This window comes from Phaseolus vulgaris, chromosome 8 (assembly GCF_051622355.1).
Source record: "Phaseolus vulgaris cultivar YP4 chromosome 8, ASM5162235v1, whole genome shotgun sequence".
Classification (NCBI taxonomy): Eukaryota; Viridiplantae; Streptophyta; class Magnoliopsida; order Fabales; family Fabaceae; genus Phaseolus; species Phaseolus vulgaris.
This window is the reverse complement of record NC_143505.1, coordinates 44,638,704-44,660,513: the sequence shown is the minus strand read 5'-3', so window position 1 is coordinate 44,660,513 and position 21,810 is coordinate 44,638,704. Positions and strand designations below refer to the sequence as shown.

The 21,810-nt window shown below is 38.1% G+C and overlaps 2 protein-coding genes across 2 annotated transcripts; one reads left to right on the top strand and one right to left on the bottom strand.

Moving 5' to 3' along the window:
- Positions 1 to 11,485: 11,485 nt before the first annotated feature.
- Positions 11,486 to 13,927, bottom strand: LOC137825204 (uncharacterized). Its single transcript, XM_068630876.2, has 3 exons — positions 13,447 to 13,927; positions 12,548 to 12,864; positions 11,486 to 12,028 (listed from the first exon to the last, which is right to left on the bottom strand). The coding sequence occupies exons 1-3, from the start codon at positions 13,925 to 13,927 to the stop codon at positions 11,486 to 11,488; spliced, it is 1,341 nt and encodes a 446-aa protein (XP_068486977.2).
- Positions 13,928 to 17,786: 3,859 nt separating this feature from the next.
- On the top strand, positions 17,787 to 19,994 carry LOC137825203 (uncharacterized). Its single transcript, XM_090294656.1, has 2 exons — positions 17,787 to 18,174; positions 19,146 to 19,994. The coding sequence occupies exons 1-2, from the start codon at positions 17,896 to 17,898 to the stop codon at positions 19,464 to 19,466; spliced, it is 600 nt and encodes a 199-aa protein (XP_090150782.1). The 5' UTR covers positions 17,787 to 17,895; the 3' UTR covers positions 19,467 to 19,994.
- The last annotated feature ends 1,816 nt before the right edge of the window (positions 19,995 to 21,810 follow it).

The following is a 21,810-nucleotide window of genomic DNA, read 5'->3' as shown; positions in this document are numbered from 1 at the left end:
AGTTCAGACTCCATTCAATACCTCACCCTTCTAGAGCCAACTACCCAAATAGTCATGACTCCACGACTAGCTCTGAGTCATGCCTTGCAAAGACGTGTCCATGAGACTTTGTGATCCATCAGAGTCATGCCTTATTGAGGTGTGTCGGTGAGACTCCACGACCTGCTTAGGGTGTTGTGTTGGTGGAGGATAGACCCTTCTTTTAGGATTAAGGTAACGGATTAAACAACTGCCTCCTTCACCTCTTAGTTCGTGCCTCATTGTTAGGGGCGAATGAGAGTTTGTGATTCGTTCAGAATGTCAAGTTTGAACTTGTGGTTTTGACTTTGTACATTGGATAGAACACTCTTTTTTAAGTATGTAGAGACTATTATGAAGAGGTTGAAGCTTGTTATGGTGAGCTTGAACCTTATCACGGTGTTGGTTCCGCAAGAGTTTCATGTCTTTATCAAATTTATCTTGCATATCAAATATCACATGATGGGGTTCTCCTTATTTTTCATAGAATCGACAATTGTATGATCCATCTCAGGGTATGATGATGTTGATGTGTGTATTCTGCTTCTTGTAAGTATCATATACGTCATGGTTGAGGAATAACTTTACTTGTGTCCCACGGTGGACATCGAATGTTCTTACCAGAAAAAGAATGTGGATATTCCAAGGTGGAGAGAGTAGTGTTTCAGTATGCTGAGTTGATAACCCAATGACTTGTTGTCAAGTTCTTAATGGAGGTTGAGGAGAGATGCACCTACAAAAAATTCTCCAATACTCAAGTCAGTAAAAATTTAGTTAGTGAAAGAGAGTTGTGATTTTAATTTATTTTTTTTAATATATGAGTATAATAGTGAAAGAGAATTTAGTTACTACTCCTTATAGAATTAATATGTATTTATAAGCTTTTAAACCCTTAAATAAAAGCTAGAAAAAAAAAGTATAAGATATAATTATTATTAAGTATTTGCATAAGATATCACCATTCAATTATAACCAACATCTCTTATTTATATATATATATATATATATAATTTTATTATGAATATATCTCATATAGGTAGATAAAAGTAATTTATCCTTTTTAACACTTTTTTAATATTCTCAATTATTTTGTTCTCTTGTTATCAGAATATTATAATATAGCTAAGACTTTTTTAACTAATCAAATTTTTTTCATTCAAAGAGAAGAGATGAATTTCAATATCAAATAAATTGCAATAACACTACACAATCTGGTAAACTAGATTCTACAATACTAACTACATTAATTGAGACTTGCATTTCTAATGTTGCGATTTCCACAATCATGCAATTTTCTTGCGGTTATTTAGTTTATCAAAATATGGAAACGCTTACTTTTAGTCCTCCATATCTAAAGAAACTTTTTTTAAAAATATTTTAAGAAATATACTCATTTTCGATAGGTTAAATCCTCACATGGCTAATGAATTTACATCTCACCACATGCCATGTGTGCCATTTTCTTCTTCTTGTTCTAATAGTGTCATTCATTGAGAGAGACTAAAATTAAACGTTTACATATTTAAAAGAACAAATACGGACTCTCTTTTTTACATACTTAGAACTTAAAACGAAATATTACATATTTAGAAAGATTAGGATTAAAGTTTTATATATTTAGAGAACTAAAAAAATATGTGTACCTATCTACCTTTAGGTCGGGAATGGCTAACAGTTTGGGATGACTATCAGACTTCGTAATCGAGCCGGTACTTGTCATTAATGACTATCATAAGTGAAACAGCCTAATCAATGAGCCTTAAATGATGAATGACTATTTATTAAACAATGAATAACAGTTATATGCCTAATCCAAATGACTAGTAACAGTTTACTCAAAGGATGTCACTTGGTTAATCTATAAATACACACTCTCCAGGAAGTATAATCTTATCTTATCTCATACTTTCACTCTTATACGGTTAAGAACTTATCATCTTTGTGCTCCTACTGACTTAAGCATTGGAGAGTCATTTTCAAGTGGACCTCCTCTTCTCACTAGAGACCAACTGAAAGCTCATTCCTTGAGAAACATCCTGACCTTGCCGAGTTGCACTCCCGAGTTCATTTTCGGTAGGAACATTTGGTGCCTAGCGTGTGGTCCTGGCAAAACATTTCTCAAGACCACCATAACTCGATATGCACTTTCGACATGAGTACTCTACATGATAACATGAGTCAACCACTTGAGGCTTTCCTCTAGGGGAGTGAGGAGAACTTGCAAAGAACTATGCGGGACACTTTGGGCCAGATGCAGAAGAAAATGGAACAAGACTTGGCATCCCTGAAAGAATAACATAGAGTGGAGTTACTAGCACTACAGGACCAGATGGCTCGCAAGGACGACAACCACACTCAGGGCGACTCGCAATATTCAAGTCATATCGTAGGGTCCCAACGAGGCTCTCCCAGGGACTCCACTCATTGGGAGAAATCAAAATCTCGAACTCCCACCGGAAGGGGACCCCGACGATTATCTCTCAAGGTGCGACGGGGCAAGGAAGCCAGGGAAACGGACACCAACCCTTCAAGGCGCTTCCCAACCCGCTATCAACCGCACGATGAAGGAAAACTTAATAGGCTTCCATCCCTTCACCGACAAGGTTATGAAAGCCCAGCTACCCTAGAGGTGGAGATGGCCCAATTTGGAGAAGTATTTGGGAGGTTCGGATCTCGAAGCCAATGTTAAGGCCTATATGACATAGGCTCACCTATTCTTAGAAGATATGGGCGTGCACAGTAGGCTATTCCCCACCACCCTGGCAAGGGTAGCCCTAGAATGGTACTACTATCTACAAAGGAACTTGGTAGACTCCTTTAACACTTTGTGTGGTCGATTCCTAGCTCGGTTCACAGATTGCAAGCCCGTGGTCGCCATCTTGGCATCCTTGCACAATGTCATACAAGGAGAGGGAGAAGGGTCAAGGCATTTTATGGCCCAGGATTTTCCTGGGCCATTCTAAACATACCCAACTTGCACCCGACAGTGTCTATGCATGCCTTGCTGGTAGGACTGCGACGAGGGAAGTTCCTGGACACCCTGTATGTTGAACCACCAAATGACATGGACCAGTTGCGGGCCAGGGCGGCAAGGTATATGAGCATCAAGGAGAACGTCGAGGCACTAAGGAAGATGATGAAGGTGCCAACCACCACGACCTTCACAAGTTATAATAGAAAGAGGTCAGGGAAATTTTATAACTACACCCACTAAATGTCTCGAGGGAAATTGTGCTACAGGAGGCCTACAACTTGGAGTTGGTATGTCTGCCATCTCCAACCCCCAACAATCCTTTGGGAGATCACGCTAAGCAATGCAGTTATCACCAGAATCAGGAGCATAGTACATAGTGGTGCTTCAAGGTGAAGGATTTTCTGAAAGAGCTTGTTAGGTTAGGGGCCCTGAGCCATATCATCTACCAGATCAAGATCAACCAGGATAGAGGGTCAAGTCGGGCACGAGGTAAAAGGCAATCAGGACGAGGACGAGGTGGTGGAGCGATCATGCTGAGTTGCCACCCCATAGAGAAGCAGGGCAAGAACCACCCAGCATGACATGGGCGAATCCCAACAAGAACCGTGAGGGACCTGGGCTTAGCATTGGTCGCGGGTTTGTCGGTGGTGGTCCCTCTAACTCGACAAGGAAGAGGCACCTCCGAAGTGTCAATGTCGTTAGCCTCCTGCCACCATAGGATTTGCCCGAAATTCTCTTTACAAATGAGGATCATTCATCATGGGACCCTAAGCAAGATGCTCTGGTGGTAATCACAGTCACTGTGGCAAACTGGAGGGTGAAGCGGATCTTGATTGACCAAGGTAGTTCAACCGATGTTTTATTCTGTTCGGTGTTCAAGAAGTTGGACATCTCTAAGGATCAGATACAAACCTACCCGATCCCCTACTCAGGAAGAGTCCACACAAGGTGTAAATAATAAGTATTATCTATGTTAGCCACATCAATGTTATTTTTTAATTAATTTGACTATTATGTAAGTAGTCTTAAATAGAATAATCCTTCTCCAATGACTAATTAAAGAATAAATTAGTTATCGGAAGTATACTTATTGTACTTCATATATATATATATATATATCTATATATATATATATATAATTGATTGAATAAAAAAATATTTAATAATTAATTATCTTTTATTTATTTTAAAATATCTTTTGGATAGTTCAAAACTCTATAAATATATATTAATCTTAGAGAGAGTACTTACTCAATTCTCTTATTCATTTGTATATTCATATATTCTATAATTTATTTAACTCTTAACGACTTGAGTGTTGGAGAATTTTCTACATGTGGATCTCCTCTCGATCTTCATCAACACTCGGGGATTAATCCTTAGAGGTACAAACTCGACTTTCCAAAAATACCACTTTTTCCACCACAAAAGAACCACGCACATTTTCAGTAAGAACATTTGGCACTCAACGTAGGACTTGAGTAAAATTATTCACATGCCACAAGTCTTATGATACTTACCAAAAGCATAATGCATTGGCGCATCAGAGCCCTCAAAGCACATATGGAAACTCTCCTTCAAAAACTTGGAGAGAATCTCTAAAATGCAATAATTGGCATGCATAAAAAAATTGACAAAAGCCTAGAGCTCTTGCAGAACCAGCATTGGGTCAAGTTGAATCAGCATCGACTCAAAGTAATCTAATGTTGTGTTTTAAACAAGTCATATTGAATCAAAGTAATCTGATGACCAAGTTGTTTGAAAATAAATGATTGTCATATTGGGTCAAAGAAATTTGATGTTGTGCTTAAAATAAGTCGTTTGAAACTAAATGACCATCACATCAAATCAGAGTAGTTTAATGGCCAAGTTGTTTTGAAAATAAACAACCACTACACTAGGTCAAAGTAACCTGATGACCAAGTTGTTTGAAAATAAACAACCATCATATTGGGTCAAAGTAATCTAATGTTGTGCTTAAAACAAGTCATTTAAAAATAAACGACAATCACATCAATGACCAAGTCTTTTGAAAATAAATGACAATCACATGGGTCAAAGTAATCTAGTGAACATGTTGTTTGGAAATAAACGATCATCATGTCGAAGGAAGGCAATTCGATAAGCACTTGAAAATGCATTGGATCAAAGTAATCCAATTATTGAAAAAGGTTTTTTGAAAATAAATTATCATCACATCAGCTCAATGCAATTCAATTTAAAAATTTAATTTACAAATGACATAAAGTCTAAAAAAGGTAAAATTCACACATTAATGCACATTAGGGACACTATTACAAGACAAGTCATTATAACAAGAAAACTCGAATAAATTCAATCATGTGAAACTCTCAAAGCATCGAACCCAAAAGATGGTTGTGAAAATACAATCTCAAAGCTAATTACTCAAGTTAAACACTAAAACTCGTTTATCCTTCAAATTTGTCCACTGGCACCTCATTTATGGATCTCAAGCTTTGGGAGACTTGTGTATCTATTTGTATTCGAGATATGAGGAAATGCATCACAATATAATAATATAAAATCAAATCAAATCAAATCAAGTGTAATCATATAACTCAAATATGTATGTACATATATTATTATAATTTATTGAATAACAAATATTTAGTAATCAATTATATATTTTATTTATTTTAAAATATTTTTTTGGATATTTCAACCTAGGCTCAAAAGTTTATAAATATATATTGATCTCACTAGGAGTACTCACTCAATTCTCTTATTTACTTTATACTCATATTCTATATCTTTTCTACCTTTTATTGACTTGAGTGTCGAATAATCTTTTGTAAATGAATCTCTCTTTTATCTTCATCAAATACCTCAATGAACATTTCCTGAAAGTACAAACTCAACCTATCATAAATACTATTTTTTTCACCAAAAAAGAACCATACTTTTTTTTAGGCGAGATTAATTATGAGTCAAACTTTTATATATTTAATTATTTACATAAAACCGTGAATGAAATGCATTATTTCCTATTAGTTTTCTTATGTTAAACCATCTTTAAAGAAAGTTTTGAACAAGCAAGGGACTAAGGTAGCACCGAAAACATCCGTTTTCTTAATGATGTGCGAAAGAACTATAACTAAGTACCATTTTAAGGAAGCTTCGTAGAAAACTTACAACTAGGAGCATACAATTACATACCATATATCAAATGATAATATTGGTCTTTCGATTACTAGATATGATACCTTTGTGAATCTGTCATCATAAATCTATACTTCATACCTTAATAATATAGGTTATTTTTCTTAGTTAACTAATTTTCTTAACCGAAACTCTAAATCAATGCAACTCACTTTTCTCCTTGGAAAAAAAAATGAACCCAAGCCATTCCTCAATCTCAAAACAAACATTATTTTTTTAGGCAAGTTTAAATTATCTTATTATTTTTTATTAAAAATAAGACCAAAAAAAAGGTGTTATGTAAGTGAAAGCAATGTGACAATCCTTTATAAAACTAATGTGACTAAATAGTTTTAAATAAATGTTTATTTTTTTAAAAAATGAATTGGAGAAACTTTATATTTAATTAGTTACATTAAACCATCCAAATGTTATATATATATATATATATATAGACTACAAGAATAACCAAACCCACAAGGTTTTGAATTCGATTTGATAAATAAAATATGATTTGTTTTTAAAAATCTAAACCAAATGGTTGTTAGTTTTTAAAAAGTAATTACCTTTTAATAGACTTTCTTAAATTAAATTAAAATATAATTTATGAGAATGAAAAAATCATTTTAAAATAACATATTTAATAATAATAATAATAATATAAATAGTGTATATACTTTAAATAGCAACAAAAATTAAGAGATATTCGGTTTAATTTAGGTTATTTAGTTCAGTGTATTTAAATTTAAATATTTATATAATTTAGTTGACTTCTATTAAACTATTACAGTTTAGTTTTCGTTTATATATTTTGTCTGTTCTATATACAAATATAATATAATTTATTTTACACTAAACTGCTAATTTAATTATTAATTAAATGTGCGAACTAGAGTCAAAAGAGTGAAAATTTTAATTTAGTTCCTGAATATGATAGCTTAATTACAAAATGATTCCTAAGTTAAATTGATTCTTAAACTTAATAAAGAGAATATAATTGTGAGATATTTTACATATTTATAAACTAAATATATTTTTTCTAGGATTAAATGAAGAGTATTGAATGACCGAGTCATCATTTACCCTTTGTTTTATCACTGATTGTGATTGAAAGGAGAGCAGCTTAATATTCCATTAAAGTCAAAGCTAAACATCTCAGACCGGATCAACACTACCTATTAATTGATTACAAAAAAAAAAGTGCATGAAAATTTTGGAAGAATGAAATTATAACTTTTGTGGTATCTATTCTACTTTTTGTTGCACTGGTACGTGATTCCGTTGAGATAGAGGGAGTTCTACCTGTTGATCACACTTCGACAATCAAGTCAGTAAGAGCTTACAAAAATTAAAGAAGTATTCAGTTTTAGTCTCATAAACAACGTTCGTTTACCCGGAGTCTCAAGCCTTTTTTATAGCTTACTCGTTTAATAGCTTTCACTCACAAGAATAAAATCTCAACCGAAAGCATAAAATACGAAAATAACAACAGAAAAATCACTTGCAAACAGGGCACCATCTTAGGCACTACCAATAGTAAAATTCTTTGTTTACATGGGCACCCTTACTCATGGTGCAACGTTATCTTTCACAACGCAAGCAACTTAACCACTACGTTCCCTAAAATGCACACTTAGGTTAAAATATACTTATGTGACTTAACCACTACGTGCACTAACATGCACCCTTAGGTTAAGAAATATCTTTTACTAATAACCTTATATTAGCATATAAAAATATTATTTTAATTATTTTCCAACGGGCTTACCAGTATAATTAGGTCAAACTTGTGACCCACTTTATAGGCCCAACAGCCGAGTTGACCTACCCACACCCGTGACTGAGCTCCGTTCACTAAGCACTGAGCACTTTGTCCAGTACACAAGTCCCCCATGCTCGAGCTGAGCTTGGCTGAGCGAAGAGGATTTACGAGTGCTCTGACGGCTAACGTGCCAGTTTCTCAGTTGGTAGGTGTGACACGGCACATGAAGCGTTTTTAAGGCAACATCTCACCACACTCAATCTCGAACGCACACGTGGCACTCTCATCAATTACGGAAAACATTGTCGCTTGAAATTCCCATACTCGTATAAGCCAACGTTCGAAACTCTCTGCCACTTACGGTTTCATTTCTCTAACTCTTGCAAAACCCTTGCGCTCTTCAAGCTTCCTCTACACACTCCTTCGCGCACCCAAAAATCTTCATCGTCTTCGACTACTTACTGCAACAAGGTACTTCCTTTCAATCAACTCACTACTTTGCATTTGCATCACTGCCTAATTAGAGCATTCGCGATTACAATGATCATATTGCTTGAGCTGGGGTTCCTCTGGATTTACTCTTTTCTGCCCATGTTGGTTGCTATATTTGTTGATTGCTTTGCTTGAATCTGGAATGTATCTTTATTCTTGCATGTACTTGCTTTGCCTGGCTTGAATTCGTGTTTGTATTTTGCTTGTGTTTGCATTTTCAGATATACCTCTGCAATGGATTAAAAAAGCTTTGTACCCGTGGGAACCTCCAAACCTCTTAGAGGAGACCTTAATATACACTTCCCGTGAGCGTATAATGGCCCTTAGAAAGAGTGATAGATCTCTTAGGATAATCTTGTGTAGGGAGGACGAACCCGTTTGTTGTGATTAGTCCTCGGATACTGATGGTCCTTTCTGTTATTTCTATGCCACCGTTTTTAAAAGGATTTTTCTTCGTCTTCCCTTATTCAATTTCGAAAAAGAACTCCTTACCGAAATCAATGTAGCCCTTGTCCAGCTACACCGAAATAGTTGGGCATTTGTTTGGGGCTTCATTATCCTTTGCAAATAGTTTGGCCTTTTGCCATTTGTTGAAGTCTTCTTATATTTCTTTGAGGCCAAATGCCTAGGCTTCCAGCTTTGGGTATCCTTCAATGGGGTGTCTGGAAGGGCATTGATTTCACTCTTCCAACAATCCTATAAAGGCTTCAAGGGCAAATTTTTGAAAATTCGATGCAACAAAAGGGATCCAACCTTTCTGGATAGATTTCCTCTATACTGGACCGAAGAACCATGCTTCCAAGGTGCTCGGCGCCTAGAAGATCTGCCTCAGCACGACCAGGAGGTCTGCCAATTCTTGTCAAGCTTAAAGGTGGTCTTTGACAATGCCTTTCTCACAAGCAGAAAGTTCACCCCAAGGGCTATAAAGGCTTATATGGGTACTTTTCATTCTCTACTCTTGATAGGACTAACTTCGCTATTGTTACTGATCATTTCTTATTCTCTTTCGCAGATAGCATGTTGACGAGGATTGATAAGAAAGAGCTAGCAGAAAGGGCTAAGAGGATGAGGGAGGCTGCTCAACCACCCTAGGATCTTAAGCTCAGAGCTCTAACCACTGTCGTTCAAGCCTCCACTGAGGACGACGAGGAGACCAATTATGGGATGGTCTTCAAAAGGAAAAGGAAAGTCACAGCCGCCCCTACTGAGCATTCCCACTCATATGGGCGTGCTCCTCCCTACCACTCTCCCTCAGCGAGTCCAACCCTACCACGCGACATGATGGTGGTGCAAGAGGATGAGGGCACGAGCTTCAGGGGAAAGGGTTTATGGAACCTTGACTTGGACGTCCTCTCCTTCCTCGAGAAGACCCTTCTACCTAACAAGGAGAAGTAGAAACTCATAACCCTCGAGGAAGATCGCTTGGTGCACGAAACCATGAGGCAACTGGGACAAGCCCTCGCTGCAAGTTACTTGGTTGTCACCAAGTTAAAGGATTGGAAGGGTCGGCAGATCAAAAGGATCAAGAGATATTGAGCTCCATAAAGGAATGGAGAATCTTCAAGTCGAGCTTTAGCAATCCAAACTCCTATGCTAAGAAATGGGGAGTCTTCAAGTAGAGCTTCAGCAATCCAAACTCATATGCCAAGAAACCGAAGTCCTCCTGACTGAGAAGGCTAAGGAGGCCTCGAGCTTGACTGAGGAAAAGGAAAACTCTTGGCAGAGGTGGAAAAGCTCAAGGAAGAACTAGCACAAATAGATGAGGACCTTACCAAATAAAAAGAATCCTTCAAGAACAACGTCGCTCAATTCTACCTTGTAGGGTTTGAGGAGGTCGTCTAGCAAGCCTCGGGCCTTCATCCCAAAATCGATTTCTCCCAACTTGGCCCGGGTAAAGTTGTGGTCAATGGGCAACTTGTGGAGGAGTAGCCTTGAATTTTTCATGTAACACTTTGAACAATATTACACCTTTTTATTTTATAAAGTACTTTTTATTCATCAATGTTAATGGCAACTTTTTTTGCTAGTCTAGCTATTTAACTTAGTAAATTTCGACTAGCGTAGCCAATGCACACTTCGTTATTTAACTTAGTGAAACACGATTAGCATAACTTTCAACATCTATTGACAACATACCAATCTAACACTTATGCTAACCCTCTAAGCTAAAATGACAATAGACTCAATGCATAACTTCAAGCATAAAAAATTACTGTGTTCTCAAGGAACTAACCTTTTGGCGAACCATACCCTCTGGCCGCAAAAAGCCTTTTGACAAACATGGGTATTCTTCATATACTTGGGTAGGGGTCATATACCTTGAGCTCGCTAGGCATGGCTTCACATACTCGGAGAGCTGCACCTTTCCACGTTTGGTCTTCTCTTCCTACACTAAAATTGATTCATCTACCTTCTTAGAGCATCTAACCAGGGTGTTCACTCACGCACCAAGTCAACTCCATTTTGGCAAAAACGGTCACCTTCACCGCTCATTACTTAATCATTCCACAAGGCACTCGAACTCGAGTGATCGTCCTCTCGACGGACTAACCCGACTTCTTAGACAATCTTAGTCTCAATACTCATCTGTAGAGCGCTCGAGCTCGGATGGTCATACCGACGCCAAGTTAGGTCGTATTACCTGCCTATAGATGATCAACTTTACACAGAGAGTCTGCTCAGATAATTTTACCGAGAGAGGTCGTCTTACCTATTTCAAGCCAAACAATCTTAGTTATGGTCGATTGTACTTCAGAGCGCCTGAACTTGGAATCTTACCAAGAAAAAGGTCGCCTTATCTTAATCATGGATAAATAATTCGCGCACAGAGCGCCTGCTCGGATAATCTCACTAGGACAAGTCGCCTTACCTAGCATAAAATCAGTTGTACACACATGGCGCCTACTTAGACAATCTTACCGAGGACGGTCGTTTTATCGTGTGCTAACAAATACAAAAATCTAATGCACCATCTTTCCAGAACAAGTTTTATTCGGTGACCTCGTTAAAAAATCCTCATAAGGGAAAAAATGCCCCCTTAAGCATTACATCATTCATAAAGAAAGCATTAACAAAATGTCTTAACTGAAATAAAATTTGAGATTCGCTTCATTCCACGTTCGAGGTATAGCTCCCCCCTCGAGGGTTTCGAGCCTGTAAACTCTGTTCCTGAGCACCTTAACTACACGGAATGGGCCAGTCCACTTTGGAGACAACTTATTCTCCAACTGATAGGGGTGAGTCTTTCGCATCACCAAGTCGGCAACCCGGAACTGACGAGGCTTCAACTTGGTCTTTTGCTTCAGCTCCACCCTTATCTTCAAAGCCTCGAAATTAATGTGAGCTTGCTTGCGCACTTCGTCTAGCAAATCCAGGTTCATCTTCCTTCCTTCGTTAGACTCTTCAATAATAAACTTCTGAAACCGAGGAGAGCTCTCTTGGATCTCTACTGGTATCATGGCGTCTGACCCATATACCAAACTGAAGGGCGTCTCCTTAGTTGTTGACTGAGGAGTAGTGTGATAAGCCCACAAAATTCGAGGAACTTCTTCTAACCAATTTCCCTTGGCCTTCTCCAATCTTCTCTTCAACCCTCTGACTAAGACTCTGTTGGCAAACTCAACCTAACCATTCGTCTAAGGGTGTTCCACCGAAGCAAATATTTGTTTTATGTCGAGCTCCAAGAATAGCTTGCACAACTGCTGACTTGCGAACTGGGTTCCATTGTTAGCACCAAGTGTCTAGGGATTCCAAAATGACATATGATGTTCTTCCACACAAAATGCAGTTGTTTGTGCGACTAGCTCGACTTCGATCCACTTCGTGAAGTATTCGATGGCCACTATAAGATACTTCATCTGCTAAATCTCCAAAGGGAAAGGACCCAAGATGTCTATTCTCCAGGTATGGAAAGGCCATGGGCTATAGATCGACCGTAACTCCTCAGCTGGTGCATGATACCAATCAACATGTTTCTGACACTGCTCGCATCGTTATGCATGCTGCACGCAATTCTCCTTCATAGTCGGCCAATAATACCCAGCTCTGACGACCTTCAACGAGAGATCCCTTCCTCCGACATGACTCTCGCAAATGCCTTTGTGGAGCTCCCCCATGATGCGGGTACAATGATCCCTACTTACACAAGTGAGGATTGAATGGGTATAACTATGACATAACAGCTTGCCATCTACAAGGATATAATTTTCTGCATTCCTCTTAATCGTTTTAGCCTCTACAGGTTTTGCAGGGAGCAAAATATCAGCTAGGTAGCGTTGGTATGGAGTTATCCAAGTCTCCACAATGTTGACATGCAGGACCTCCAGAGACTCATCTCCCAACAAGTCATAGGTGGTTATCTTGGGCACTTTCAAGGTCTCATGTGTCAATGATCGTTGTCTCCTCCCTTGCTTCAAGCTCACACCCAAGATCTCCACGCGACTGACCTCGACTAGCCCTTCTGCAGTTGTCCTAAGCAACTTCAAGGTCTCTTGAATGACTGACCTCTACCGACCTCCCTTCCCCGAGTTTGCCAGTTTGGACAGCAAGTCTGCTCGAGAGTTTTATTCTCTTAGGACATGCACTAGCTCGAATGTGGAGAAAGCTGCTTTCAGAAGCATAACATATGTCAGGTACGAGGCTAATTGTATATCCTTAGCCTGGTACTCACCTATGACTTGCCCAATAACTAGCAACGAGTCACTCTTCACCAACAAACTTCAAGTGTCTTACTCCTTGGCTAGCAATATCCCAACTATCAAGGCTTCGTATTCAGCTTGGTTGTTCCTGGCTTTGAAGGCGAACCTTGGGGCTTGCTCAATTAACAACCTGCTCGGCCCTTCCAAAATGACCCCAACTCCACTCCTTTGTTGGTTAGATGATCCGTTCACTGAAAGGACCCACTGGAAGTCATTAGGATTAGGCTGGGGACCCTCATATGACAACTCTACCATGAAGTCAGCATACACCTGGCCCTTAGGCTCTCGGAGTTCATACTACACCTCGAACTCAGACAACTCAACTACCCAACCGACCATCCGACCTGTTATGTCTAGCTGCTGAAGGACTTTGTGGATAGGTATCTCAGTCATCACTATCACAGTAAAGCTCTGGAAGTAATGGAGGATTCGCCGAGCTGTGAATACCACCGCCAAAGAGGCCTTCTCGATGGCTTGGTACTGCGTTTCTGGCCCTTGCAGCACCTTACTCACAAAGTAGACCGACTTCTGGATCCTATCTTGCTCTTGCACAATGACCGAGCTTATTGTCCGTTCTGTGACTGCAAAATAAAGACGAATGGGAGTACCTGACAGCGGCTTACAAAGGACAGAAGGGCTTGCCAAAAACTCCTTCAACTTGATGAAGGTCTCTTCACACTCACGAGTCCACACAAATCGGTTATTCTTCTTCAAACATTGAAAATATGGATACCCCTTATCTCCACTAGCGGACAAGAATCGAGATAGGGCAGTCATATGTCCAGTTAGCTGTTGGACTTCCTTCACGCTGACAAGCCTCCCCATCCCTATGATTTCAGCACATTTGTCGGGGTTCGCCTTTATCCCCCTTTCAGTGATCAAAAATCCAAGGAACTTCCCAACTTCCACCCCGAACACACACTTCTCTGTGTTTACTTAGCTATTATTGCAAATAGATCCTCTAAATCATAAATGTGTTGATCTTTCTCCTCTGATGTGATGACCATGTCATCTACATATGCTTGCACATTTCGCCCAATCATTGGGGTGAGAATCCGGTTCATCAATCTTTGGTAAGTGGTGTCAGCATTCTTAAGGCCAAAGGGCATGACCTTATAATAGTAGCTAGCGAACTCGGCCATGAAAGCAGTCATACTCTCGTCTCTAGAGTGCATACAGATTTGGTTGTACCCCGAGAACGCGTCCAAGAAGCTTAACAGTAGACAACCCAAGGCGTTGTCCACCAAGGAATCTATACTTGGGAATGGGTAATAATCCTTGGGACAGGTCTTGTTCAGGTCTATAAATTCAATGCACATCCTCCACTTCCCATTAGCCTTCTACACCAACACCACATTTTCCAACCACTCAAGGTATTGGATTTCCCTTATGTGGCTAGCATTCAGAAGCTTCTGCGTTTCTTCCCTAATGATTAGGTGCCTTTCCTCATTGAACTTCCTCCTCCTCTGGACTACCGGCCTGACCTTCTCATCCACAATAAGCCTATGGCATAAGAAATTTGGGTTTATCCTAGGCATGTTCGCGGATGACCAAGCGAAAGCATCCATGTGCTTCGATATCACATCGGTTATCTTGTCCTACAACTCTTGACATATAGACATGTCAAGCTTGAACTTCTTCCCTCTTATTTCCTTTTCCAGAACCTCACCAGTAGGTCCAGGTTGCCTCTTGTTGATGACTCCATCTTGCACAATATCTTCTGGCTCTCCCGCCTGAACAATGATTGAGTACGCCCTTTTACTTTTCAAGCTACTCTCGTAGAACTTTCTAGTTGCACTTTCTCGTTGTCTTCTGATCAAACTTGATGGTGATCACTCATCCATCAAGCGAAGGCAAATTCATTTGCATGTGCCTCGTTGAAGACACCGCACCTAACCTGTTCAAAGAAGGTCTCCCCAAAAGCAAATAGTAAGTTGAAGAGGCATTAACCACAATGTATCTGACGTTAATCTTCTGAGCTGGGGTGCCATTAGAAAAAGTCGTCATCAGCTCGATGTATCCCCGCTCTTCCACCTGATATCCCGGAAAGCCAAACAAGCAACCATCGTACGACTTTAGCTGGTTGGGGGATAACTGCAAATTGTTGAATGTTGACCAGAACACCACATCAGCTGAGCTCCCTAGTAAATGAGAATTTGGTGTACCTTCCTTCCCACGATGACAACAGATATCACCATTGGATCATCCTCACGAGGAACCACGTCCTCTAGGTCAAAGCTCGTAAAATAGAGAGCGGACTCTGGTGGATGGTCGGGTATCCTTGCCTCCACGGTCATCATTGCTCTCGCATATCGCTTACCCTTGGAAGTAGAGCTCCCTCCTCCAACAAATCCTCCCGAGATGGTTTTCATCTCCCTATGGATTGGTATCTCATGTGCTTGGTCCCTGGGAGCAACCTCTCCCTTGGGGTTCTCCTGGTTCGTCTCAAGGTATTCCTTCAAGAATTTGTCCTTCACCAAATCTACCAATTGGTAACCCAAAGTTATACAACGCTCAACGTCATGCCCAAATCCCTTGTGGAATTCAAAACCAAACCTCCTTTCGTGGCCCCAGATTCCTGTCAGGCTTTTGAGGGAACCTCAACTTTTCCACGCCTCTGTTTCACGTTGAAAAGTTCATATAGAATCAGAGGATTTGCCTGGTTGACAAAGAATTGTTCCCTGAACAACTTGGAAAACTGGTCGAAGGAGATGATGTGGCCATCAAGGAAGCCCACTAAACCACTACAGGGTTGTGTCTGTGAATGTACCCATGAACATCTTGCAATGGATAACATTTATTCCCCCGAAAATAATCATTTGGGCATTGAACGTCGTAAGATGGTTTTTAGAGTCTTCTACTCCCGTGAAAACGATCTTAGGTGTGATGTAGTATGGCAGCACAAGCACATCCATGATTTCCTGCAAGAATGGCTTGGGACGAGCTCTAGGGGGCACATTCAAACTTCGCTCCCTTATAGAGCGTTGATCAAGTTGTTGTAGATTCTTGCGCAATTTCTCATTGGCCTTGTGTGATTCCTCACTGTTTGCTCATGAAGCATCTATCTCCACCGTTAGTTGATCTTGCCTAAGCACTTGCTCAGCTCGAGCTTCTGCAATAAGCTTTTCTTGTTCGGCTTTAACCTCTGCCATTAGCCTTTCCTGCTCGGCTTTGGCTTCTGCCATTAGCCTTTCCTGCTCGGCTTTGGCCTCTTGTTGGATCCACTTCTACTCTCGCCTGTACTGCTCGTTGGCTTCTTAGAGAGCTTTCACAGTGTCCATGAGCTATTGTAGGGTGAGGGCGTCGTTCCCTTCAGATCTCAGCGGTGCTTGCCTAGTGTTCCTCATATCACTGGAAAACTCAAACACAATTGTGGATGGGATAAAGTTTTATCGAGACCCACGGTGGGCGCCAAATGTTCTCACCGTTTGACTCTGGTGACAAGCTCTAGCTTCAGTCTATCTCCTCTGGAATCTGTTATACATCTTGTTGCACTGGTACATGGCTATGTTAAGACAGAGGGGGCTCTACCTATTGATCACACTCTAACAATCAAGTCAATAAGAACTTACTAAAATTAAATAAGTGTTCAATTTCAGTCTCAAAAACAACGTACATTTACCTAGGTCTCAAACCCCTTTTATAGCTTACTCGTTTAACAGCTTTCACCCACGAGAATATAATCTCAACCGAAAGCATAAAATAATAAAATAACAACAGAAAAACCACCAACCAACAGGCACCATCTTAGGCGCTACCAACAGTAAATTCTTTGTTTACGTGGACACCCTTACTCATGGTGCAACGTTGTCTTTCCACGATGCATGCAACGTAACCATTACGTGCCCTAAAACGCACACTTAGGTTAAAATATACTTACGTGGCTTAACCACTACGTGCACTAACACACACCCTTTAGATTAAGAAATATCTTTTACTAAATAACCTTATATTAGTGTATAAAAATATTATGTTAATTATTCTCCAACAGACTTACTAGTATAACTGGATCAAACTCATAACCCACTTTATAGGCCCAACAATCAAACTGACCTACCCACACCTATTCACCTAGCTCCGATCACTGAGCACTTTATTCCTACCAAACTTTATTCCTACAAAAACAATACTCTATAAGCCATACAACTTCTAAGACAGAAAGCCTATGGAGTGAGGTTGTGGGGAAGTTTTATGAATCTATCTCAGCTATAATCTCTTTAGCTGCAGTATATATCCATATTAATTCCATATTGATCATTACTCTACATTGAAAATATGTACCCTACAAGATTGTACAAGCAATATTTTACTCCAAAATGTTTACTATTCCTTACTTTTATTATTTCACCAATTCTTTTAATTAATACTTTTCTATTTTTTTTATTATTAAAAAGTGAATTTCAAAATTCAATTTTATAAAATTGAATTATTTCACCTTATATATTATAAAATATTTCTTATTTTTCTTATTTTTTTTCTTTAAAATATATACATGAAATTTCCTTATTTCCGATCCACAATAAATCTTGAAACACTTCTTATTTCTCTTTTATTTCTTCTTTTTAAAGTATAAATTTACAATGTTTTCAAACAATACTGTCTAGGGTCTTACATCGCTGGGTCCATGCTCATGATTTTTCATTTGGTTTCCCACCTATATATATTCTTAAGAATACCTCACACTACATTTCTTTTAATTAATTAGTAGTTCACATCACATTGGGATTGCCTTTTCATTTTTTTTCCTCCATCATTCTTCTTCCCTTTCTTCTTATTGTGAATTGAGCCAAAACATGAATAGGAATGCTTACAAGGAGGAAAAAACATGCTGCTCTTTCCACCCGAAACAAGTAGTTGTTGGTGTGTGCCCCTTGTGCTTGAATGAGAGGCTCCTCATACTGGCTGCAAAACAAGACCTTCACCATCATCATCACCATCACAGGCTTCAAAGTTCCACTCAGAGGAAGCCTTCAACTTCTATTCACAAGATCTTTGCTTTTGGTTCTCTCTTCACTCGCCACCAATTCAAATCTCACTACTATGACCAAGATGATGCCTCTCCCAGCCCAGAAGGAAAGACCTTATTTTACACATTGCTTCATATTGCCATTGTCAAATTTTATTACCCTTTTTTCTTTTTGATCTCCCTCTATACTTTATAATTTTTATATAAAAAGGGAAGATTTATCTTCTGTGGGGGTAGTTAAATTTGTAAGTGCTATATCACTGTTGGTGGTTTTTATCTTCTTTCATCTCATTTTCCTTTACCTTGTTCAATGTGCACACATGGTGGGTGAAACATTGCTATTAATCCATGAAGACTTAGCATAGCATAGCATGTGCATGTGTGTGTATCTTCATGTGCAAGATTAGATTATGATGACGATGAAATTAAGGTAAAAGAGGTAGCTGATAAGAGTGCCAACACACCATAAGGTGAAGCTTTTCAAAATGTTCAATCTTTATTGATCCTTCTTCAATTCTTCTTCCTGGCGTGGCTTGTGGAAGTCATGTGCAAGCGACAAGAGAACTATAACACCTAAAATATGTTTTGTTTGAGGTTATAGATTTGCTGGGGAGTTGAGTTACAACTTACAAAACAAATTATTTGGCAAGATGTCATTCATGTTTCTGACATATGCGATGCTGTTGTTGATGATCATATGTCAGTGTCTAAAACAGTTTCAAGAAAAATTGCGCCAACTAAAAATTCGATTACGAACCCCCTTCTAACTTGGGCAAAAATTCATCATATAGATGCATGAGTTGGTGGTGTGTGTACGTGTATTATGTTAATTTAAAGCAAATTTATGTATCTATTCCATTGACTGCTTTTGTTTGTTATTCTATTATGTGCATCAAGCTTTAAAACATGTTAATTTGTCTTATGTGCAATAGAACTACATAATTTAAAGTTTAAACCTAAACTAAGCATGTTTCTTCTGTAGAACTTGTAGTGAAGAATAACAAATGTTTTTTATGTGGGTGTGTTGGATGGTATCTTCAAGTTATTATATTGACAATGTGGAATTGGTTGAACTTTTCAGAGTCATTCATCTCAATAAAGTTTGAAGAAAATGGAGTGGCTTCATGGGAAAAGAGCACCCTCTCTAACATGTCTAATAAGGTATGTGTAGAGGGCAAGTTCCTAGAGAAGGAAGCAAAGGAGAACAAGAGTGTGATAGAGCATGGAAAGTCAAATAACGCGTTTAGATGGAGAAAGCGTATGGGCCGTTTGGTCCATTTCATCCAATGGAAGAGGTCCAGTAAGGGTAGTGTGGGCCATGTTGGCAACAAGGTTGAAGGAGTGAAGGTTAGAAAGGGTTGGATGAGATCATTGACAAAGAGAAAGACCGTGGAATAAAGGGGTAAAAAGAAAGTGACATGTACCAAAAACACTTGCTTTTTTTCTCTCTCTCTCTCTCTCTCCCTTTTGTGGTTACTACTTACTACTACTAAGTGTGGATGTGAAGTTTTTAACAACATATATAGTACAACACCACTACTAAGAAGAAGAAGGTAGAGTCAAAGATAGCTTTGTTGATTGATCTTTTGAAAATGTGCTTTAGATACATGAAAGTTAAAAAAAGTGAGTGCTTTGCATGCTTTGAGGACTTGGGAATGAGGTTCTTGTAATTCTTTTTTGCTATGTTTTTTTTTTCTAGTTGTTGTGGCATGGACATGTAGTACAGGCTAGCTGTAAATGAGAAAAACATTTGAGTGTTCCATTCCATACGGCACTGCAAAAAAAACCCCATGTTAGGTACCCATAGTGGGAAACAAATTAAGCACTAGGGCCCTATAACATTGTGCTATAGGGCTTGTCTTGATGGTGCCAAAATGTCTTGTTACTTCATTCTTCAAAATAAAATTCAAATTGATTTTTATTCAATTGCTACATCTTTAAAAAAAAAAATTAGTTCTTAGGTTTGATCTTTGTCTATTCAGACTAAAGATCTAGTTTCATCATTTTGTGAGTATTTGTGATTCAATTAAAAATATTGTCTTTTATAGAATTAAAAATATCTTATGATATTCATAGTTAGAAATAACTATTAATACCATTTGGGCCATATAATGTGAGTGTTTCTTTCCATGATTTGTTAAAAGGGACATCATCACTAAATAATTAGGTTAAGAATTACAAACAACTATCACTTGTACTAACAAATGGGTATGTAAAATTAAAATATCTATTTTGTTATAGAATATATATTACTAATTATTTTGATCGAAAATCTTAAAACCTAATTGCATTTATCATATTCAATTAGGCCTTTGCAATTAGTATGATGTTGGCAAAGTAATGGAAAGTCATTTTCGTGACCATGAAAATTAAAATGGGATGCATTATGGGTAGGACCATTATAGGTTGCCACATTGGGATCACAATGGGAGGGACCAATAGAGAAAAGCTTCACCGACTAAACAAAATTGACTAGACAAACCATCAAAACTTCACCCTATACGTGCATTAGATTAGGAAAGACACACAGAAAGTGAGGCACCATTATCCTTTAGGAAAATCTTCTAACTTACTTAACCTAAGTTTCATTTCATTTATCATATTGTGATTATCTTAGCCTATGAGTTTTAGCATAATGCAAAAACTATATTGCATATGCCATATGGACAAATCCTTAGTTACTATATTCTTATATTTCTTTAAATTCAAAACTGCTCCCCTTTGAAATTTCTATTCTTATTAAACTCAACCTTTTAATTCCTCTTCTGTTTCTACTTTCTCCTCTAAAATTCCCTCCTATCTTATTTCTACCAAATAAATTGTTACTCTCTTTCTAAGTTGTTTCTTTTTCATCACATGTTATCACAATTATTACTCCTTTTCTTCTATCTTTTTAGTTTTGTTTTTTTTTTCAAACTCCTCTCTCCTCTCCCTTTTCTACTGGAATTCACCTGAGGATGAGTCATAGGTTTAATTTGTCCCCATTTCTCTAGAGTGTAGACTGGACCTAAAGCTTGTTTGATTCTTGGTGGAAAAAAGAAGGAAAAACCCACCCCATTTATTCCATTGCATGTGAACTTTGGTACAATTCATAGACAAAGAGAAAAACCTACAAACAAAGGTGAGGTGTCTCCATCATGTCAGAGAGTGTAGATTAAGCTATTTTCTGTAATCTTCACTGCATCATCCATGCTTAATTTGCAAACCCACTTAGTTTCCTTAGGCTATGTTTGCTCCCATAGTTACACTATTCTATCCATTCAAGAGAAAAGATAAGAGGGGATATCTATAATTTAGAGAAAAAGAATGGAAGTAAATCTGCGTGAAAGGAGTAACTTCTTACTATTTCGTAGTTAAGCAAGGAAAAGTAGTGTAATTTTTTTAATTGTTTTTTAAAATGGATCATTTTATCTTTATAAGTTATATTTACAGTTATAATTTCACATAAATAAATGTGTCTAATATATAATTAACTTTTTTTCTACTATGAATCATATTGGCAAATATCATTTTAATTTTTTTTTTACTAAAATCATGTTTGTAAGTACAATTTATTTAATTAAAATCATACTTTTGCAAGCACAATTCGGTAAAAATAAAATAAAAAAACATGTTGAAAAGCAAGACTTTAACTTACTGAAAAAAATTAAAATTTTATATTAAAATATGAGTTTTTAATTATAAAGTCATTGTTTCAACCATAACCTTATCCATATGAATAATTTTTTAAAATTGTTTATTT